This window comes from Uloborus diversus, chromosome 2 (genome assembly GCF_026930045.1).
Source record: "Uloborus diversus isolate 005 chromosome 2, Udiv.v.3.1, whole genome shotgun sequence".
NCBI classification, from domain to species: domain Eukaryota; kingdom Metazoa; phylum Arthropoda; class Arachnida; order Araneae; family Uloboridae; genus Uloborus; species Uloborus diversus.
Genome location: NC_072732.1, coordinates 155,160,475 through 155,180,112, shown reverse-complemented (window position 1 = coordinate 155,180,112; position 19,638 = coordinate 155,160,475). Strand labels below are relative to the sequence as shown.

The 19,638-nt window shown below is 31.8% G+C and overlaps 1 protein-coding gene across 1 annotated transcript in view; it reads right to left on the bottom strand.

Annotated features, from left to right (window-relative positions):
* LOC129216098 (uncharacterized) overlaps window positions 1–19,638 on the bottom strand; it is a 147,673-nt gene that overhangs the window by 47,449 nt on the left and 80,586 nt on the right. The window contains exons 2-3 of the mRNA XM_054850251.1: window positions 14,827–14,999; window positions 3,026–3,201 (exon numbers count right to left, since the gene is read on the bottom strand). Coding sequence (XP_054706226.1) covers window positions 3,026–3,201; window positions 14,827–14,999 — 349 coding nt within the window. The remainder of the gene's footprint in view (window positions 1–3,025; window positions 3,202–14,826; window positions 15,000–19,638) is intronic.

Below are 19,638 nucleotides of genomic sequence, written 5' to 3'. Positions count from 1 at the left end.
AAAGCCAAATGTGAGCTCGCGCACGATTGGCAGAGAAGGTGGGCTTTCACAAAGTAAAGTTATGAAAACATTGCACCAAAACAAGTGTCACCGTTACCATTTCACGCAAGTACAAGAATTGCGCAATTCAGACTAAGAAAAGCGGGTAACCTTTTAGTGATGGCTACTAGCCCGAGACACTGAAGAACACCATTTTCTAAGAAAGATACTGGGGACAGATGAGTCGTTGTTCACTAGAAGGAGCATCATAAATTTGCAAAACTGGTGTCAGTGTCAGCATGCTGAACATACTCCTTTTTCAACCCGAAGCTCATCGTTCCAAATTTGATTCAGCTTAAATGTTTGGTTTGGCGTAATTGGAGATCATTTGATTGGTTCGTATGAGTTTCGAAGTAGCCTAACAGGAAACACATATTTAGAGTTCATTGAACATCATTTGCCTCGCTTACTTGATGCCATTCATGTTCCAGAGAGAGCGGAAATTATTTTTCAACACCATGGAGCCCCTACACATTCTGCAAATGCCGTTCTGGATTTTCTGACTAAACAGTATCCCCAATGGGTTGGTCGTACGATCCTCATTCCTTGGCCCGACCTGACTCAAGTGAACTTCTTTGATTGGAAATTCTTAAAACAAGAAGTTTACAAAGTAGCAGTAGCCAGTTTACAGGAATTGAGCAACCGGCTTGATGGAACAGTAGAGAAATTAAGAAATGAAAATTCACTTTCAGAAACGGTTATTGCATCTGTTGTAAATTTTGAAAAATGATTAAATGTACTCATTTTTATTAGTGTAACTTTTTTATTATTGATTTTTCTTTGTGAAAAGCACGGGAAAATAATTCTCCTTTTATTTCTACTTATTGTTATTTTTTGTGTTTTTTTCATTTTATAAAATGTTAAAACTATTATTTTTATATAAAAATATCATTTTCTTAAAGAAAGCAACATGCTTACGAGAAACAGAAAATTTAAAACGGAAAAGTTCGACTCTTTGCTGTTTTTCCTTTTTCAAATACTACTGATTTTTACACTGTTTCAAACAAAAGCTTGAATGTCTGCTAACTTAAAGCCCAATATGGTTTGTTGTTGTATCATCTGAAAGTTAGTGAAATGGGTCAATTTTTAGTAGATTAACCCAATTGTAGCTCATACGGTTGTTCTTGAACATTTCGATTGAAAATGTTTTCACCATTTCAAATCTGTGTGTGCCCAATGTTTCAAAGCTTGTGGCTCGCTGTAAAATGCGACTATTTTAATGAAAAAAATGTCATTTTGTAGGATTTAGTCTGTTCTTTCTAAATATGTGCTCATTTTGTGTGTAAGTTTTACAGGAATTTCAGAAATCGGTCGTTTTCTCAGCGTTTTGTTTTTTACTCATTTTTCTTATATCTACCATAACTCGGTTACGGTTCAGGATTGGACATGGCAATGGGTGGTTTTACACTCCGCTTGAGCTCTCCTATCACTCCCTTTCGTATGGCAGATTCGATCAAACTCACCCTGTATAGTTCAATTATTTCTTATTATAGTTATAGTAAAATAAAAATAAAAGAAGCCAATCGAAAGGGAAAAAAATATAATACTGACTCTGACATATTTCTTCAATTTAAGTCTGATAAAAATATATTGCAGCGGTCAAACACCTCTGAAAAGCAAAATTGCAAGGTGTTTCAATTTCAAATGGAGGTGACCGAGTTTGTTATAACCCAGACTTGTACTTGTGGTGCACTAATCTGGAAATGAATAAGTTATTGTAGTTTCATTGAAACAAAACGTCTACAAGTTATTCCAATATTTTTAAAAATAAATAAATAACATGCAATATGTTGTGCATTTACGTTATAGTCACTTTTACCTGTAGTGGTAGGTTTTGTTCGGATAACAGCGGTTGTTATAAAGAACGTCGACTATATTAATAGTTTTTAAGAAAAAGAAAAAATATATATCCTTATATATTTCCCTCTATCCATGATGTAATTTTCGATATCGATAATTTTGAAATGCATAGTATTGACTTACTGTCCTTTGTTTTCACTTTAGAATTTAATTTTTTTTTCCATTTTAATGTAAAAATTAAATATTTTTCCTCACAGTGCTCAGACAGTAAAACTTCATGTGTTGATAATAACTTTAAAAAAAATCAAGAACTGATAACAAAATCCATGACCATTTTATTTCAGAATCAAAGACTATCCATTTTATTATCTATGTACTGTATGAGCTAAAATTACCCTGTTTTTTTGTACTTATTCAGTAATTCTCTCTGATTATTAAGAAATACTTACAACATATTTCATTAATAATTCACTGAACACACTTAAAATACAGTAATATTCTGAAATGTATTATTATCACGAATGAAATTCCAAAATTTACGTTTAATTTCGTTGTAAAGTTGTCGTTCCTTTGAATAAAACTTTCTAATTTCCACTTCATAGGCTTGATGGCGATTCTTTAATTTAGCACACACAAGTAAAGTATTAATGCAAAACATTTTTCTTACGCTTTGCAGCTGATCCAAAATGGAAATGAGATGCCTTGCAAGCTTCAGACGATGAAATAACGCGGTGTTTTAAATTTGTTGCCAAGTCTTTAAATTTGGCTACTTTTCTTGAGATTTCGGCAGATTTTAAGACCTCATATCTCGAAATCGAGGGGATTAGGGCACACAGTTCATGGTCAAAAATTGTCTAAATATGCTCTTTCGAATGTGACCATTTAAAACTTCTTTCATTATTACTTAAAATGTGTGGTTTCCTGGTTAGCATCCTCTATGTCACTTGCATCACTTGTCTGTTGTTACTTTCTTTATTCTTACATTTTTAAAACTGCTGTTTTTGTCGCGAGAATGCAGGTATCATAATCCTTCTTCCAAAAGCAACGAAATAGAATCGTTGGATGTCACGCGACGAGGGCGGAGCCAAGTGCCTTATCCTGGTAAGCGAAATATACACACATCTTTATACATGCTGGCCACACTATATTTCAGTAATTGTAACAGATGGCACGGAATAAACTTTACCCTACTGTGGATAGTCCTTTCGCTCCTATGCCCCTGTTCTGTATGGACTGCAGGACGAAGTCGCACTCCATGCCGGGACCTTCGCACGGAAAGAAGACCTGGTAGAAGGTCTCTTCTTTGGAGAGGATCCATACGGCGTCGTAGATGGCGAGCTTGTCGAGGCAATCCTTCAAATGCTGTTAGAATAAGAGTAATATGTATGAATAGGTATACAAGAATTGAAATAGTATTCAAATAAAATAATAGTTTAAAAAACTCAAAAAACACGCTTTCGTAGCAAAATGAACTAAAAATTGAAAAATAATCTTTGGATGATAGTAGTTGATCAATCACTTAATTTTAATTTTAATACAAAAAAGCGTGGGGTGCTGTCTATTTACATTTTTGCTTGGACAACAAATGGAAGAAATTCAAGACAACTGATAAGAAGACCCCCACGCTTTTTTGTATTACATTAAAATTAAGTGATTGATCAACTACTATCATCCAAAGATTATTTTTCACTTTTTAGTTCATTTTGCTACGAAAGCGTGTTTGTTGAGTTTTTTAAAGTATTATTTTATTTTTCTATTTTTTAGTCGTATGTTGGAGAATTATCAGGTAAAATTGCAATTACTTCTTTTCGTAAAAAATGAATCGACGAAATTATTTATAAAACGAGTGTGAGGTAATATCTTAAAGTTAAGACAAGGGCACCTTGATGGGAAGCTACTGTGAGTCATCGATGTATGTTTGCGGAAATCATATTTATATTACTTTGAAAATTTGAGATGCATTTGAATAAACGTTTTGTTCATTAGTAGTCTGATCAGCAATGAATTTCCAATTGAAGGTTCACCTAAATTTTGGCATGAAATTAGTTAAAAACAATTAGATTTCATGTTGTAATTACCTTGTAACATGGGAAAAATTTTGTCTGATCCAGAAAAATTAAAGGTTTTTGCAGATATTTTTAAATAATTTTTGCAAGCAATTTTTAATGTATTTTTTTTTTTAATTTTTCCTTTTTCACATTGTTGGATTTATGTGAAAATATTCATTAAAATTGGAGGAAACAAACAATTAAAAGAGTTAATTAATTAATTTGATTATAGAATATTGCATTGTCATCGGGTCTGAGGTCACGTGCCAAATTTCAAAAGAATCCGATAGCAGGAAGTGGGCGAAATTTGAGCTGCAAGATTCCGTTACAAGATACATACATACATACATACATACATGCATACATACATACATACAAGTTAAGCTATTAAAAGCGTGTTAAAAAATGAATTAAATCCTCTTATAAATAATAGCCGATAAACTAGTAGCCCGCGTGTTTCAACAATGAAATTCGAGCCACGGCATGATAATTTGATAATATGATTTGGTAATGTTTAACATGCAGAGAAAGGCTTTATTGTGACTGGGCTGAACTCAATCCGGTAACTAAACTGTTTTACTGGTGAGATTTTCATTTTAGAAAAAAGGACGAAACAAAAACAATTAACGCTTTAGGGCAATTCCACAGAAAAGGGGAAAAGGTGGCAGAATTTTAAAATAATCTTTTCCTCACAACTTTGGTATCAATGGAAAGGTGATGAATCTGAAGTGTATGGAAATAACAAAAAATATGCAACAAAAGCAAAATTAATTAGAGTTCTGAGGCTTCAAATCAGGTTGTTATGATCATGTTCTTACGAGTGACTTTTTTATATGACTTAGGAAAGGCTGTTTGATACTTGCACTGTCGCATTTTTCAAATATTCTCTCAAAAATATGCTTCTTAGAACTCTCTAGAAGAGTTATATACAAAAAAATTGTAGTTTAACTGAAAAACTTAATTTTTAGGGATTTTTTCTTATAAGGCATTTTTGTAATTCTACGTCCGACACCAAATTGGCTGTATATTATGTAAAACTGAGTGGAGATTTTTACAAAATATTTTGTCTGCAAATAAAGATTTTATATGTAATTAAAAATAATCATTTAAATTAAATTTCAAAAAACTAGTTATGCTTAAATAAATGGTCAGAAAAATTTCTACGTCCGACACCAATATTTTCCTAACTGAAACTAGGTTTATAAGTATACGAAAATTCCTGGTAAAATTAAATAATTCACACATGCTATTCATGCCTAATTATGTATTTATATTTATATTTTACATAACATAAATTTAAAGAGCATATACACAATATTTTGACTGGGGAAAATATCTGAAGATAAGAAATGAGTCTCATATGTTTATCAATAGCGATTAAAGTAGTTATGTATAAAATTATGAATATTTCAGAAGCATTAGGGTTCTCAGTTCAAAAATAATACTCGTCCCTTCCCCAGTTTTCACTTAAAAACTCTCAGGTATTTTTGGTGAACTCGCAACAGCCCTGTTTGTGCCTAGAAATGCTCAGTTTCGTTTTCAACGATTTGTAACCAACATCCAAATTTCTTATTATTTGTTAATAAGTTAGATTTTTCTTCATTAAAATTCTACATATCAATCTTCATTTCTTTTCACCCTAGAGATTGAGTTTTTTGTTGTTCACATAGAGATTGTAAAAAAAAAAAACTTGACAAAATGCGTCTATACTCTCTTGTTCTCGTTATAGTATTTTCCTTATTTTATGAGTGAAGACTTAAAATTAAAATACAAATTTCCTGGAATGGTATACAGATATTGATACATTAGGGGTGTCCATCTCCCCAAAAGCAATGAGATCCCCCTGCCCCCCCCCCCCCCAAATCCCTCAAGAACACCCAGACGAATAATATTTTGTCAGAAAAACAAAGAAATGTCTTGAAAAACATTCCTTGTAAACAAGTTCTATGACATAACTTGGGCCATGAACCCCCCCCCCCCCCCCCCTCCCTACATTCTTTTTGCATAAAATTTTAATTTCAAATGATTTCAATTTTCACAAAATTATTTGGTTTTTCACAAAAAATGGAGCCCTGGGAAAAATTCTGCACAGACTCCTGTTACGCATATTTTCCCCTTTTTTATGCTTTAAAATACCACAATATATAATTCCATAAACAAATTAAGAGTTAAACAGCTTTTTAAGATGTTTATTTCATGTCGGATGTTGTCTGCTTTGCACATTCTACGTCCGACACCAAGGGAAAAAAAATTTTGTGCTATTTATCCGTGAATTAATTTGGTGAAAAACGAAAAATTATTTATATTTCAGCTTTACTTTTCAACATTCAAGTAGTCAAAAAATCTGAAAACAGTTCATTGAGCTGAAACTTGGGTTTTTTCAACGTAAGTCAATTTTCAGTTCCCCTTTCATCTACGTCCGACACCATGAGGTTTTTTATTTTTAATATTTATAGTTTGAATTTTTTTCAGAAATTCTATAAGTTTTTATATTGTTCCTACATATATAAGTATTGAGAAAAAAATTGGCTCAGTTCATCCATTTTAACTCTGAAAAATATGAACCTTTATTGGTAAATTTCATGCAAATTCTACGTCCGACACCGTGGAATTGCCCTTTAGGGTTCATCCACTGTTGTTAGGGTTAAAATTTCTACCATCAAAATATCATCAAACAGGCAATGGCTTCATTCAAATGTAGAAGCAATTTTCACCCGTCATACCTTAACGGCAGGGCCCAATTTCACATTAGGCAGAGTAGGCAGCTGCCTAGGGCGTCAAAATTTTCAGGGGCGACAGATTTTGCTTTAACCACACATTTTTTCAAATTAATTTGTTATTCTTGATACTAAAATATTAGAACTCTTTCCTTTTCCACAGAAACAATTTTTCCTTGTCATTTAATAATGATTACTTTCACATAACGTATGAAAATCAAACGTTTTTCAATTATGGTAATAGATAGTAAAACAGTAAGTGAAGACGAAAAGTGGGTGTCGATTTCAGAAAGTGTTGTTGCGTTTGGCCAAAAGTTGCAAGTTGACTTTGAAAAGTTGTAGTTTCACTTAGATTTTTAGTGCTATACTAATGTTTATTCAGTACTGGTTTCTTGAGCGATTGACGCTTATATTGTTTTTACATTATTAAAATTTAAAAATTGTTTTCTGTTAATATTAAGTCCCGGAAAGAAATGAAAATGAGTGACGAGCGAAAAAGGCTGAATGACTTTAAGTAAAGGAAGCATGCTAAATTAAAATCCGAAGAACGAAAAAGAATCTTCAGAAATTTTTTAAACGTGATATATATATATATATATATATATATATATATATATATATATATATATATATATATATATATATATATATATATATATATATATACTAGCAAAAATACCCGGCGTTGCCTGGGTCAGTAATAATTATTAGAAAAAATCGTTACTTGCTTTTGTTTTCTGTTTTAAGTGAAAGAATTTAAAACACATCTTTTTGACGTGATTAAAAATCGAGTTTCTTCCTTACCCATAAAACTAAAATAGCAATAAGTATAAAGAACAAAGTAGTATTGATTTAGAAACGAAAGCACTATATTTAAGCATATACAAATTTAAAAAACATGAAATTAATCTTCTCATGTTTAAAAAGATTAATCTGTTGATACTTTTTTTTTAACATGGAGTCTAAAACCTTCTCTGTATGGCTAATGAAGTACGAATTGATTAAAAAAAAGTAGCTGCGCTCGTAATCCCCTTATACTTGCTTTAGTTGTTTCGGGAAATTTCAATCATTGTGGCTCTTGGTGCGATTTTACCGAATTTGCGAAAGTCGTTTCGGGGTACCTTCGATGATGCTCCCCCATTCTTTCCTAACTTTGTAAAACGATATGATATTAATTTTCGTTACAGAGATATCGTCGCCAGATGCTGAGATATTTTTGGTCACCATAAAATGGCGCTAAACAGTTTCATCCGAAATGTTACCAAAATAAGTAATAAAATTTGGTGATTGTTTGAAATTGTGCAAAAAGGAAAATTAATGGAAGTTTTTGTGCTGTTAATGGATTTGCCTAATTTAGTTGCTGGATTATTTAACACAGTAAAAAAAGTCTTTTGAAAATTCTTTGATTGGCGATATTTTGTTTACATGGTGAAAGCTGTGAAACATTATGACGTAGTCTTCGGCTTCAAAAACAGCAACGTTGAAAAAACTGCCAAATGCATCAGCTACGGAAATCTTTCAGCAAAAATTTTGGCGATCTGCTGGTTGTTTGGATAATGAGTAAGTGTTCAATCAGCATAAATAATAATAAAAACCATTAATTACATTGAAGTTCCGTTTAAATGGAAAATCATCAGCCAAATCATGTATTATTTGCCAATTTTGTGCAAAAATCTTACTTCAAGATTTGACTTGAGAAAAGCCTTGAACAATCACGAAAAGCAAAGAAAGTCAACAATACAACAATTGTCGCTATCGACAGGGAGTTGAGATGATACATTAAATACTGTATTGAGTTGAGGAAAGCCTTCGAACATGGATCTAAAAAGCTCGTAACTCGTTTTTTATTCTACTTAGAAATTTCGAACAGGTGCCACCTTCAGCAGAAAAATCAGAGCTTTCGATGGACATATAATGTAAATATGTGCAAGTATTTTTTCATCCCAATATTAGAGAATTTATACAAAAATTGTTTTATTGCCCCCTAAGGGGGTTTTGCCCCCCATAACGGGACGAAAACTACCCTATGTGTTATTCTGATGCATAAGCTATATTATTGTAAAGTTTCATCAAAATCCGTTCAGTAGTTTTTGCTTGAAAGAGTAACAAACATCCATACATCCATACAGACAAACTTTCGCATATATAATATTAGTAAGATATATATATATATATATATTTAATCAGCGGTTTTCAAAAGTTGAAATTTTGGATTCGTTGCAGTGTAATCCAGTTACAATTTACTAATGCAATATCATCAAATAGTGAGGAGTAGCAAGAACAGAAATGAGTGAACGTAATATCTGAGGAATTTATTCAAATCGTCGTTTTTCTGATGAAAAAAAAAAAAAAAAACAGGATAAAGGTGCTGCTTTAAATAACGATGACAACTGATATAATTGTTAACGCACAAGACATTAAAATTCAGAGCTCATCAAAGTTTCAGCTATATATATATTCCATAACGAAGCTAGATTTTTGATTTCAAAACATAGTTTTGATCAAAAGAGCACTAAATACGTAACATAAAAAAATAACAGAATTAATTCAAAATCTAAACGCTTTTTATTTTTATTAAAATCAAAATGTCTTTTTGAGCAAACGATGGCAAATCATGAAACAATAAAGAAGTTAGTTAATTTATTCTGAAAATAAAGATGCTGTCTTGCGTGAAAAATACTAATATGCTTAGCATTCGAGACAAATATCGGTTTTGTTTATTCCTTAATTTTTTTATCGTTATATTTTCCCTTATAAGTCTAACTAATGTCTATATCATTTTTCTGTAATTCATCTGCGTTGCCATTATAAGGAAATAACCTAAAGCTTCAAAGAATGTAAGAGAACATGTTTTATGAATCTATAGAGTCATGAAAAAATAATAACCATACTCTATTAACTGATAAACGTAAATAAATATACATTTTGTAAATATTATTTTTAATTGATCTTATGTGAATCGTTTAATAACCTGCCCAAGAACAGTACTTGAGCTGTGGACCCCGATATACAAAATTAATAATACAAACAAAGGAAAATCGAACTAAAATTTTCGGAAGGAGGAAATTTCTAATATTACCGAATGATAAAACACGAGCTTACACTCATATCATACATACTTACATCTCTACATAGTATAAAATGAAGTCCCCAAAAAGCGTCTGTGTGTTTGAACACGCAAAACTCGAGAACTACCCGGCCGATTGCGATGAAATTTTCACAGTTTGTTCTTTTAAGTCCTGAGAAGGTTTGCAGGCCAGTTCGAATAAAATTCGACGAGTAGTTCTTTTTGTAATTCCAATTTACGTCCAATTTTGACATAAGTTCTCAAATATGGGGGTGAAAAATTACTTGCACATATCACTATTACATATGATTTGAAAGGGTAGAATTTTTCGCGTTCTTCGCAATTTGTTTCAATGCTCTAACTTTATTACTGCCGGAGTTATTTGCATTTTTAGCTCGAATTTTTTCAGGCTTAGCTGAAATTTAGGCACTTCTTTCTTTATTAAACAAATCAATAAAAAGTGAAGGAATTGTCCCACAGCTTTCTTTTTGACGCCATTGGAAAAAGCGACCTTTTTCACTCCAGATCTAACTCGACCTATGGTCGAAAAAATAAGCTTTTATCTCGAAAGGAAAAAAAGTTACAAGCCTTTTTAAATCAAGTGTAAGAAATCTCGATTCCATTCAAATTGTGAACCATTTTCTTTCGCATTTTAATTCCTTAAACTTACTTTATTTTGTGTTTCCATGGTTACGCATTTTAAATCCATCTTTCTGGATTTAATTTCTTAATAAAGTATTTTAAGATCTGTCGTTATTGTTTGGAAGGGAAATCATGATGTTTTTTTTATTTATTTTTTACGCCTGATTGTTGAATATACGTCACTTGACGCACTTTTTATTTTCAAGGTGGACCGGGCAAAGCCGGGCAACGCAGCTAGTAATATCTAATGAGAAGGAACGTTAAGCATCATTAAAAAGAATTTTAAACTTTTAAAGAAATAAGAATCTCTATGTTGACCCATTATCTTCAAATTTTCTGAGTCGTCAGCAAAATTTGCCGAATTAAGATGTTTTTGGAGATCACTATAACCTCGCATGTGAAACGTCTTTATTTCTTCATTAACTTGACAGTTTAAATTTCGGGAACAATTTTTTTTTGCTTATTTTCGAGTCAAGGAAATTTTGCTTCCTTTAGGCGGGAGGGACCGGCAGATTTTAAATCTGCCTAGGGGCGGCATGGAGCTAAATTCGGTCCTGCTCAACGGCGACTTTCTAGTTAATAAATTAAAATCTGGGGTGGACGAAGCATTACTTCCATATATGCTTATTGAATAATCGATGTATTTTAATGATTCAAAGGATTGAGTGCATATCCTCATGTACGCGGGTAAGATGCAAAACGTCTTAAATTAATTGGTTGTTTGACATTTTCCCACACCTACAAAATTATGGTAAAAAGAGCTGATGTGTGCATCACATGACTTCCTTTTAATCCAATTTTTATGTCATTTTCCCATTATTGGCAACTTTAATATTATTCAATAGTTTACTCTCTAAATATCACCAACAGTGGCCAAATTGAAACAGATTTTAAAAAAAAAACGCCAAATTTGTCACCAAGTTGACGACAAAACTTGGCGACTAAAAGACTGGCCATATATCGCAGGGTGTCCGCCAAATTATAACACCACATGAGTTTACATCAAAATTAACAATGATTTCCCCCCAAAAGGGGGAAAAAACCCCATTAGAAACACCCGAATGCAACCAAAAGGGGAGGTGCACAACTAGACCCCACTAGGAGTCTACGTACCAAATTTCAACTTTCTAGGACTTACCGTTCTTGAGTTATGCGACATACATCCGCACATACATATATACGTCACGAGAAAATTCGTTGTAATTTACTCGGGACTTGTCATTATGGATATTTCGCATGTCTATACGTTCTTAGGCACTTATCACGTGTGGTCGAGTCGGAAAAAAAGAAAGAAAACTAAGTATTCATTCGGGGGTGAGTAAAATGGAAATTAAGGTCGATTTTTGACTAAAAATTTAACTCGAATACAATACTTCCTTTTTTTTTTTTGTAAAAGGAAGTAAAAAAGACAACATTTTTAAAAAAATGTGTCAATATTGTACGATATTAGGTAATTTTCTTGCTAGTAGATGAACAGTGAGGAAAATTATTTCTTTGACGGATTTTTCTTTCTAGCTTGTTTTAGTCAAATGAAAATAGCGTTTTTTCAAAAAGAAAGAGAAGTACATGCATGTTGATCCAGGAGCGGCATTTCAGCATTTCGTTTGGGGGGTCGAGTTTCTCGAGCATGAATTTAGTAGTACAGAATAAAATACATATTGGTTAACAGGAAAAGATAATAAAATAGTTTCAATGCTAGGAATAATAAGGCAATATTGAAGTTGAGGCACAAAAGTCATCTTTCAAATGACTGATCTGATTGAAACAGTTAAAAAACAATGGAAGCATAAAGGTTCTGTTTAAAAAATTTCCTTCAGATTCCTCTCTTTAAAATAACCAAGAAAACTTTTCAAATTGGTCTAGTATTATTTTGCGTCATTAAACAGTGTAGGCGCAATTCACAAAACAATTCCTCTTCCCTCATGCTATAAATTTAACTTATAAGTGTAATGTTTTCTTTTTCCTTTTCTATTACCGACCTACATAATATTGAACTTAAGACCAATGATAAATACATCTCATCAAATCCTGTCACAATTTCTTGCGAAACTGAATTGATCATTTTATTCAAAATATTAATTTAATATTTTGACTGGAACTTCATGTGGTTTTGTAACCTCTTATACATTGCATAAAGTAAAAACTGTAATGGAAAGTTCTGTCACAAAGTACCACACTTGGTTCAAGCATGCTTTAGTGAGAAAATTACCAAGAGTTTTAATTGTCAATCCAAGAATTCAAATTAGCGGGTTGAAAATTTTGTGATAGAGTGTAGCATTGTTAAAAAAAAAACGCTCCACGGTATAAAGTAAACAAAAATTCAAGCAAGGTCATACGTATTACAATGACATCAGATTTTCTATCGTTGAAAGGTCGCTTTCCAGTAATTCTTCCAGGGGGCTTTTATAGATTTAACTCTTGTATGCCATCGTGTGTCACTCAAAGATCGTCAATTAAAGAGCCTCAAGATATATTTTTTGATATGCAAGTATTTTTTGATGTGGGATGTTTTTCAAAAAGACCATATCTTTGCAAAGAGTTTCTAAGAAAGCACATAATACATCGAGTTGCTAAAATGTGTATCTAGTGCAAGGAATCAATGAACACCTACTAGCTAAACATTAAGTTATAATATGAGCATAAAAATTTATGTGAAATGACATGGAGTTTACGCGTAAAAATTGCGCAGTCTCAACACTGTACGGGCATCTCATACAAGATGCACCATCATAATATATTGTACACAATTTTGAAATATTTAACCAATATGAAGATATTACTTCTTTAATTAAGACAAACAATATTCTCCATAAGTTTTTTCTGTTCTAAAAATGCAGGCAATCGATTTTCTAAATTATCTAAATTGAATTTAACTTTTATTATTATTATTCTTATTGAAAATTTTGGGGGAGCAACAGTCTCCTCTTGCCGCCCCCCCCCCTATTTGCCACCCCTGTGTGGATTGGGAAGTGTCCCTATTTTTAATTATTTTTATAGCAGAAAGTTATTAAATAAGCTGCTGAATTCCTTAAATACTGTTTTTTTTCATGTGGGATTATCGGTTTCTACGCAACTCATCCTTTTTCGTATTTGGACTATAATTTTAGTGTCACTCATCCAGGAGACACAACTCTTCTCGAAAATTAAAATTGAGACAATTTTTTTAAAATGCATTTTTGAAGTGAAACTTTTCTGTGCGAGGGCTTTGAAATACTGATTGCCAAACGTTTTGTGTGACGGAAGTGACGTTTGTTGTGTTTTAATTGTTGCCAAAAACAATGAAAAATAATAGTAATTATACAGTTAAAATGCTTCCACTTTTTAAATGTTGCCAGAACAATGAAAAATACTAGTAATTATAAAGTAAATTTGTTAATAAACTTAATATTTATAATTACTATTATTTTCTACTGTTTTTGGCATTAATTAAAAAGCGGATTTCGAGTATTGTTTTGTTTCCTCGTTGTTTATAATCCATTTTCTTCAAAACATATAAAATTGCTTTTAGAATAGTCTCAAGTCAGGTGCAAAAAGAACAAGAGCGAGGCGTGCGAGAAAACGTGCTGGTGAAGTGACAGTTCAGAGAGTAAAAAACCGAAAAGATGAAAGTTGCAATTCTATCGTGTGTCTCAACAACTCACAAATCTTTTTTTTTTTTAATCTATATACTTCTCAATGTTTTTAGAACCAATTATTACAAATAAAAAAGAAAAATTTGCAAAATTTATTATTCAAAGTTGGCCTTGGGTCTGAGAGGGTTATGTCCCATCGTCCTTCAAGGGTTAACAAACTTTTTTTTTTTTTTTTTTGAAATACAATGGAACTAGGTTAATTCGAAGCACCAAAAAACCATGAATTTATTCGTTTTAGCCGTTATTCGTAACAACCGTGAATGAGTGCTTCTGTGGAAAAAAAAAGAAGAAATGCTGATCTATATTTTAAAAATATTGCTACAGAAATTGTACATTCCTTAGCACATTTAGTAATAAATCACTCATTTCTCATTAATGAATGTTTTTCGAAAATATTGAAAAAAGATGACAATCGACAATCGCGGAATAGGTTGTAATCTACAATGGAAGACGAACAATTTTATCTTCGAATAAATTGAAATATCCGCGGTAAACAAATGTATTTTGTAAGCAAAATATTTTATATTTTCTTCTCGATACACAATGAGACTTCTACTACCTAACAAAATGATGAATCATTTCTAAAAAGGATATTACAGTATTCAACCACGAACATTTTCAGTAAAGAGGTCAGAAATTTTTGTTCGTCTTCGCCGAGACTGTCAATTCAATGTACGTATTATGCGTGAAAATTTTCATGTAATTAGTTAGTGATCTAAACTTAACGAGCAAAACGTTCGTTTTAGCCGTGGTTTCGCATTAAACGTGATCATATTAAAAGAGATCAACTGCAGTTACTACAAAACGTGGAGGAGGAAAGCAGTGAAATGAAAATAATGGCGATTTTTAATGCTAGAAACAGAGTTGGGATTGAAACTCACCCATTCGAGAGATTTTTCACCGTCGTCGAATTCTTTCTTTTCTTTCCTTTCTGATTTAGGTGTAGGTGGAGTGATCTTTGGCTTGCTGGGGTCATTCCCATTTTCTTTGTTTTTTGCATTGTTTTCTTCGTTGTGAATGTCCACTTGTATGAGGCCATTTGGGCGATTGTTTTCTACAAATGCAAAGAATAAATACTGTAACTAGGTAGTAATGTGAACAAAACTCAGAGTGGTTGTTTCAGTTAGAAATAAATTTTAATATGCTATTTTCTCATTGTTATATGGATGCTTCACTTGCCAAATCGGTTAACTCCACAAAACAAAAAGTCGAGAAAAGTGATGAAGAAGATAGTGTTATCTATAGGAGTGAATGTGCCTTCGTGTTACATTTTCTGCCATCGCATATCAGAAATGTACTGAACCAAAAGTTTAATATAAGTTCACATTCTAAGCATTGATTGAGCAGTATTAAAGCAGAAATGAGGATTTTTTTAAAAAGTGGAGTTAATCGAGTTGACAACTGATGCGTCCAGGAAGTAAATTGAATAAATGATACTGAACTTTTCTTTTTACTCTTTAAATTTCAAGAGAATATGACAGCACAAACCCAACTTTTCTAAGTCCTAGAAAAGCTTAAAAGAAAAAAAATCATATGGAGGAAATCGGTTTGCAGCGAGATGCAATCTTTTAAGATGTCGATACTTGAGGCAAACCCAACCTGGCAGCGTTATAAGGCTGTGATTATGATCTGCGTAGCCTTCCCAATGCTGCCAGGTTAGGTTTGCTACAACTATAGTAACAAAAATACCGTCATGCCCGGTGCAGAAATTTTTTTAACATTCTGTGACGTCGATGACCCCCCCCCCCCCCCCAAAAAAAAAAATAGTCTGCAAGGAAAACAATCTCCAGATTAATCGTAAAATCGAAATCGGTACGAGATGTACTTAAAAATAAAATGATAATGCAAGTACATATTACTTGCGGATCATATCCCAGAAAATATGGTACAAATATTCATCAGCTGAAATTTAAAATGTTTTTTCTTTAAAAAATATTAGATTTTTTTTTTCTCCCCCAATAAAGAAATAGTCTGCAAACTGTATCAAGAATCTGAGACGCCCTTGGCAGCGTCGCGTTGTTTCTGCTACCATGTTTCCGCTTCATGACGTCCCGTCATGAAGAACGAGCAATTCTTGTTGAATTGAAACTTCATTTTGTGTACTCGAAATATATGCAAAAATGCGCATGGTATGTACTTCAATTTTTGCATATATTTTTAACAGTTTAAGGTCTTTAAAAAATGTTGGCATTTTTTCGCTTTCCTGTATCTGCGACAAAACAAATCGAGTTAATCGTAAATGAAAATCAATAGAAATAATTTCAAAATGTCAAAAGTAATTATCTGCAGAGTGTTGAAAAGAAAAGGTGAGAAATAGTATACGGAACGTAGCAAAAATAAATAAATGGATTTATTAATTAACTAGCGGTACCCACACGGCTTTACCCGTAGTAGAAAATTAAAAGATCATTTGGTTCGCATGTATGTTTACAAATAAATAATGGATGATGAATTTCTCGCCAATTTGCTATGTTCTCGCCAATTGGTTATGCTTGCCCATTTTACGGTTCCACATTATGATAACTTAGTAATTTGCTCGTCTACGTTATGATAATTTTCTCGGTAAAATGTTCTTAAAATTGGAATAGAAAAAGAGCAAAATCGAATTTTCGAAAAATCGCTTCGAGGTGCACACTAATGTTAGAAACTAATTCTGTGCCAAATTTCATGAAAAATCGGCCGAGCGATTTCGGCACTATGCGCTTCACAGAGAGATATTCCGACAGTGATCGGAAAAGATATCCGGACAAACTTTGAGCTTCATTATTCGTAAAGATAAAGATTAAGATTAAATTTTAAAAAAAGCGCATGTAACAACGCATGATTTGTGTGCCAATTTTAAAATAAAGTCCTGGTTAAGTTTTTCTTCGGTAAAAATTTCTTCCGGCGTTTTTTTTTGTTTTTTTTTTGTTTTTTTTTTTTTTTTGCCTTTTCGCTGTTTTGTCAGTAGCATTTTTTTTTTTTTTTTTTTGGTCACTTCTTCTTTAACCCTTAACCTCTCCTTTCTTATATTTCTTATAAAATCATTTCTTTTTAACCATTCTTTCTTTCTAATAGGATTCTTTGTTAGGGTCATTCCACCGTCACATACGGGACAAAAATACGCTTACATTTCATTAACATTTCGCCATATCTCTTAATATTTTAACAAAACAGGGATAAGCATTTTTTTTAATCTTTACATTTGATACAAAGATCTCCTGACAGAATTATATTGTTATTAAATAATTTTGTTATTTAAAATAAAATTTTTAAATAACTGTATTTTGATGTAGGTTAAAAATTAATTTTATTACTATCAAATGATTAAGTTCTTGTTATTAACATTTTAAGTATTAATTGAGACCTCCGAATATTCAATGCAGCATTAATTTAGTTAGTATTAAGCTTATTTGTATTTTAAATAAATTGTAAAAATAGTCAAGTAAATACGGGGCAAAGTAGAAGGGGCAAAGTGAAATAGGTTGCTTCATTTACTTACTCAATCATTTAATATAAATCACTTACGTTTTCATTTATCGGTTAATTCATTTACATTCTTTCATTTAGTAATTCACTTGTATTTATTCATTCATTCACTTATTTTCTTATTCATTCGTTCGTTTACTCGCTCATTTATTTTTGTTCACATATTAATTGATTTATTCATTTAATTATTCGTTTATTGTTTCATTATATTTTCCTTTATTAATTCAACTTTTTACTTACTGATTCTTTTGATCATAAATATGTTTTGGGATCGAAGAAAAAATATTTTATTAGAAAAATATTTTATTTTTCACTTTCCCCCATGAAAAAAAAAAGTATAAATTTTCCACTTCTTTTTGAAGACTGAAAATTTACTATTTAAAAAAAATTGTAATTTTCAAAACAATTTTCCGATTTGTTTATTTTTTAAAAAAAAACAGGGCTCTAGAAATGGAGTCGGAGTCGGACTGATTTTGGGGTAAAGGAGTCAGAGTCGGAGTCGTTCGAAAGCATGCCGACTCCGGGTTCCTTTATTTCTTTAATTTTCACTGACTCTCCTTGCAATCTTTAAAAAGCTGACTACCAGTATAAAGGCCTACTAATAAGAAAATAACGGTCATTGTGGCAACCAGCTGACTTGATTGTTTATCGAACTTTCTGTAACAGCTACCTACGCCATTGTTGCTTATTTTTTAACTTTATTTAACTGGTCGCAACTGTCAGCAAACAGTTTTGTGTTTAACATTTTCTAAAGAATCACTTTCATACAAAAATATTAATATTTTTTTTACCTCGATCTCAGTTATAAAAGAGTAAAAAGAATGTATCGTTTGAACAAGTCGTGAAACTTCTGACGGTGCTTGGTAAATTCAAATAAGTGTTCTCATGAAAGCGCAAATCTAAAACATCCGATAAAATATAAATGTTTTTTTTTTTTAAATCTAAAGACTTTATCTAAGAAAGCTTGGTTATCACTAAAAAGTACAAAATAAAATCAGTATATGATTTATTGGTTACAACTCTCAATGATTGTAGTTAGTCCTAAAATCTTCATATTAAAGTTAATTTTAAAACTGCCAATAAAATTAAAATTAAAATTGAGCCAAGAAATATAGGTATAGTAAAAGCTATTCGTACAAAGCTGTATACCGCTGCATTTTGTGTAAAATTTGCTCCAGATATACATGTACCCGACCTCTCCCTGCAATATAGTGCAATGTTTTCGTTGAAATTTTTAAGATGAAATTTAAGATTTATTATTGAGGACATTTTTCTGAATTAAAGTATTTCAATTTTTATAGACTCTGAAATTAAGTTGAAATGTCACCTAAGAGATATGTATCACTCGGGAGGGGGAGGAGGACCGCCCCCTCTCAAGAAAAGATTTTGACTTAGCAAAACAAATTTTTTTTTTCTCTCTCTCAAATTACTGTTTTGAAAAATTGAAAGCGCAGGGTTTGATCAACATCTATTTGTTGAACATTAAAGGGGAGCAAATTAATCCTCTTCAATTTTTTTAAAGGAATTTTTAAGTAATCTAACTTCTGAAATCGTAACTTTTGGATAATTTGATTTTCAAATTGAATTTCTTACATTGTATGCATCTCAGGTTTACAATAAAATACAACGAGAAAATTTCATAAAAAGACATTAATATTTCAATCTCTGTTTAGAGGATTTCCCCCTTCTCATGAGGGGTGGGATTTGAAAAATAAATAAATAAATAGCCGGAGTCGGACGGTTCGAAATCCAGGAGTCGGAGTAGGAGCCGGCCACTTTTCTTCCGACTCCGCAGCCTTGGAAAAAACGCAGTGATCTTAACCATTTCATTTTGCCCCAAATTTCCCTACTTTAAATATTATTTTGCTTAATATAAAATAATGATAGTGCATCCTGATTGACATTTTGGTTTTCCTTAAACAACGTAGTGATTGTACCTTGGGACAGCAAGCATTTAGTACCTTAGGACACGTTCCAAGGTACTAAATATGCATGGTTCTTAATAATTACGATATGTTTATGAACATGGAACAATGTTCCAGTGTTATGTAGTCTTTTAAACACGTTTCATGTTAGATAATAATTCATAATTCATTATTCATAATTCATAATTAATTATTCATGATTTAATTTCACCACCATGGATTTTTTTTTTTTTTGTTTGTTTGTTTGTTTGTTTGTTTTCTGGTGCAAAATTGATTCAAGGACAGTAAAACCTGTCTACA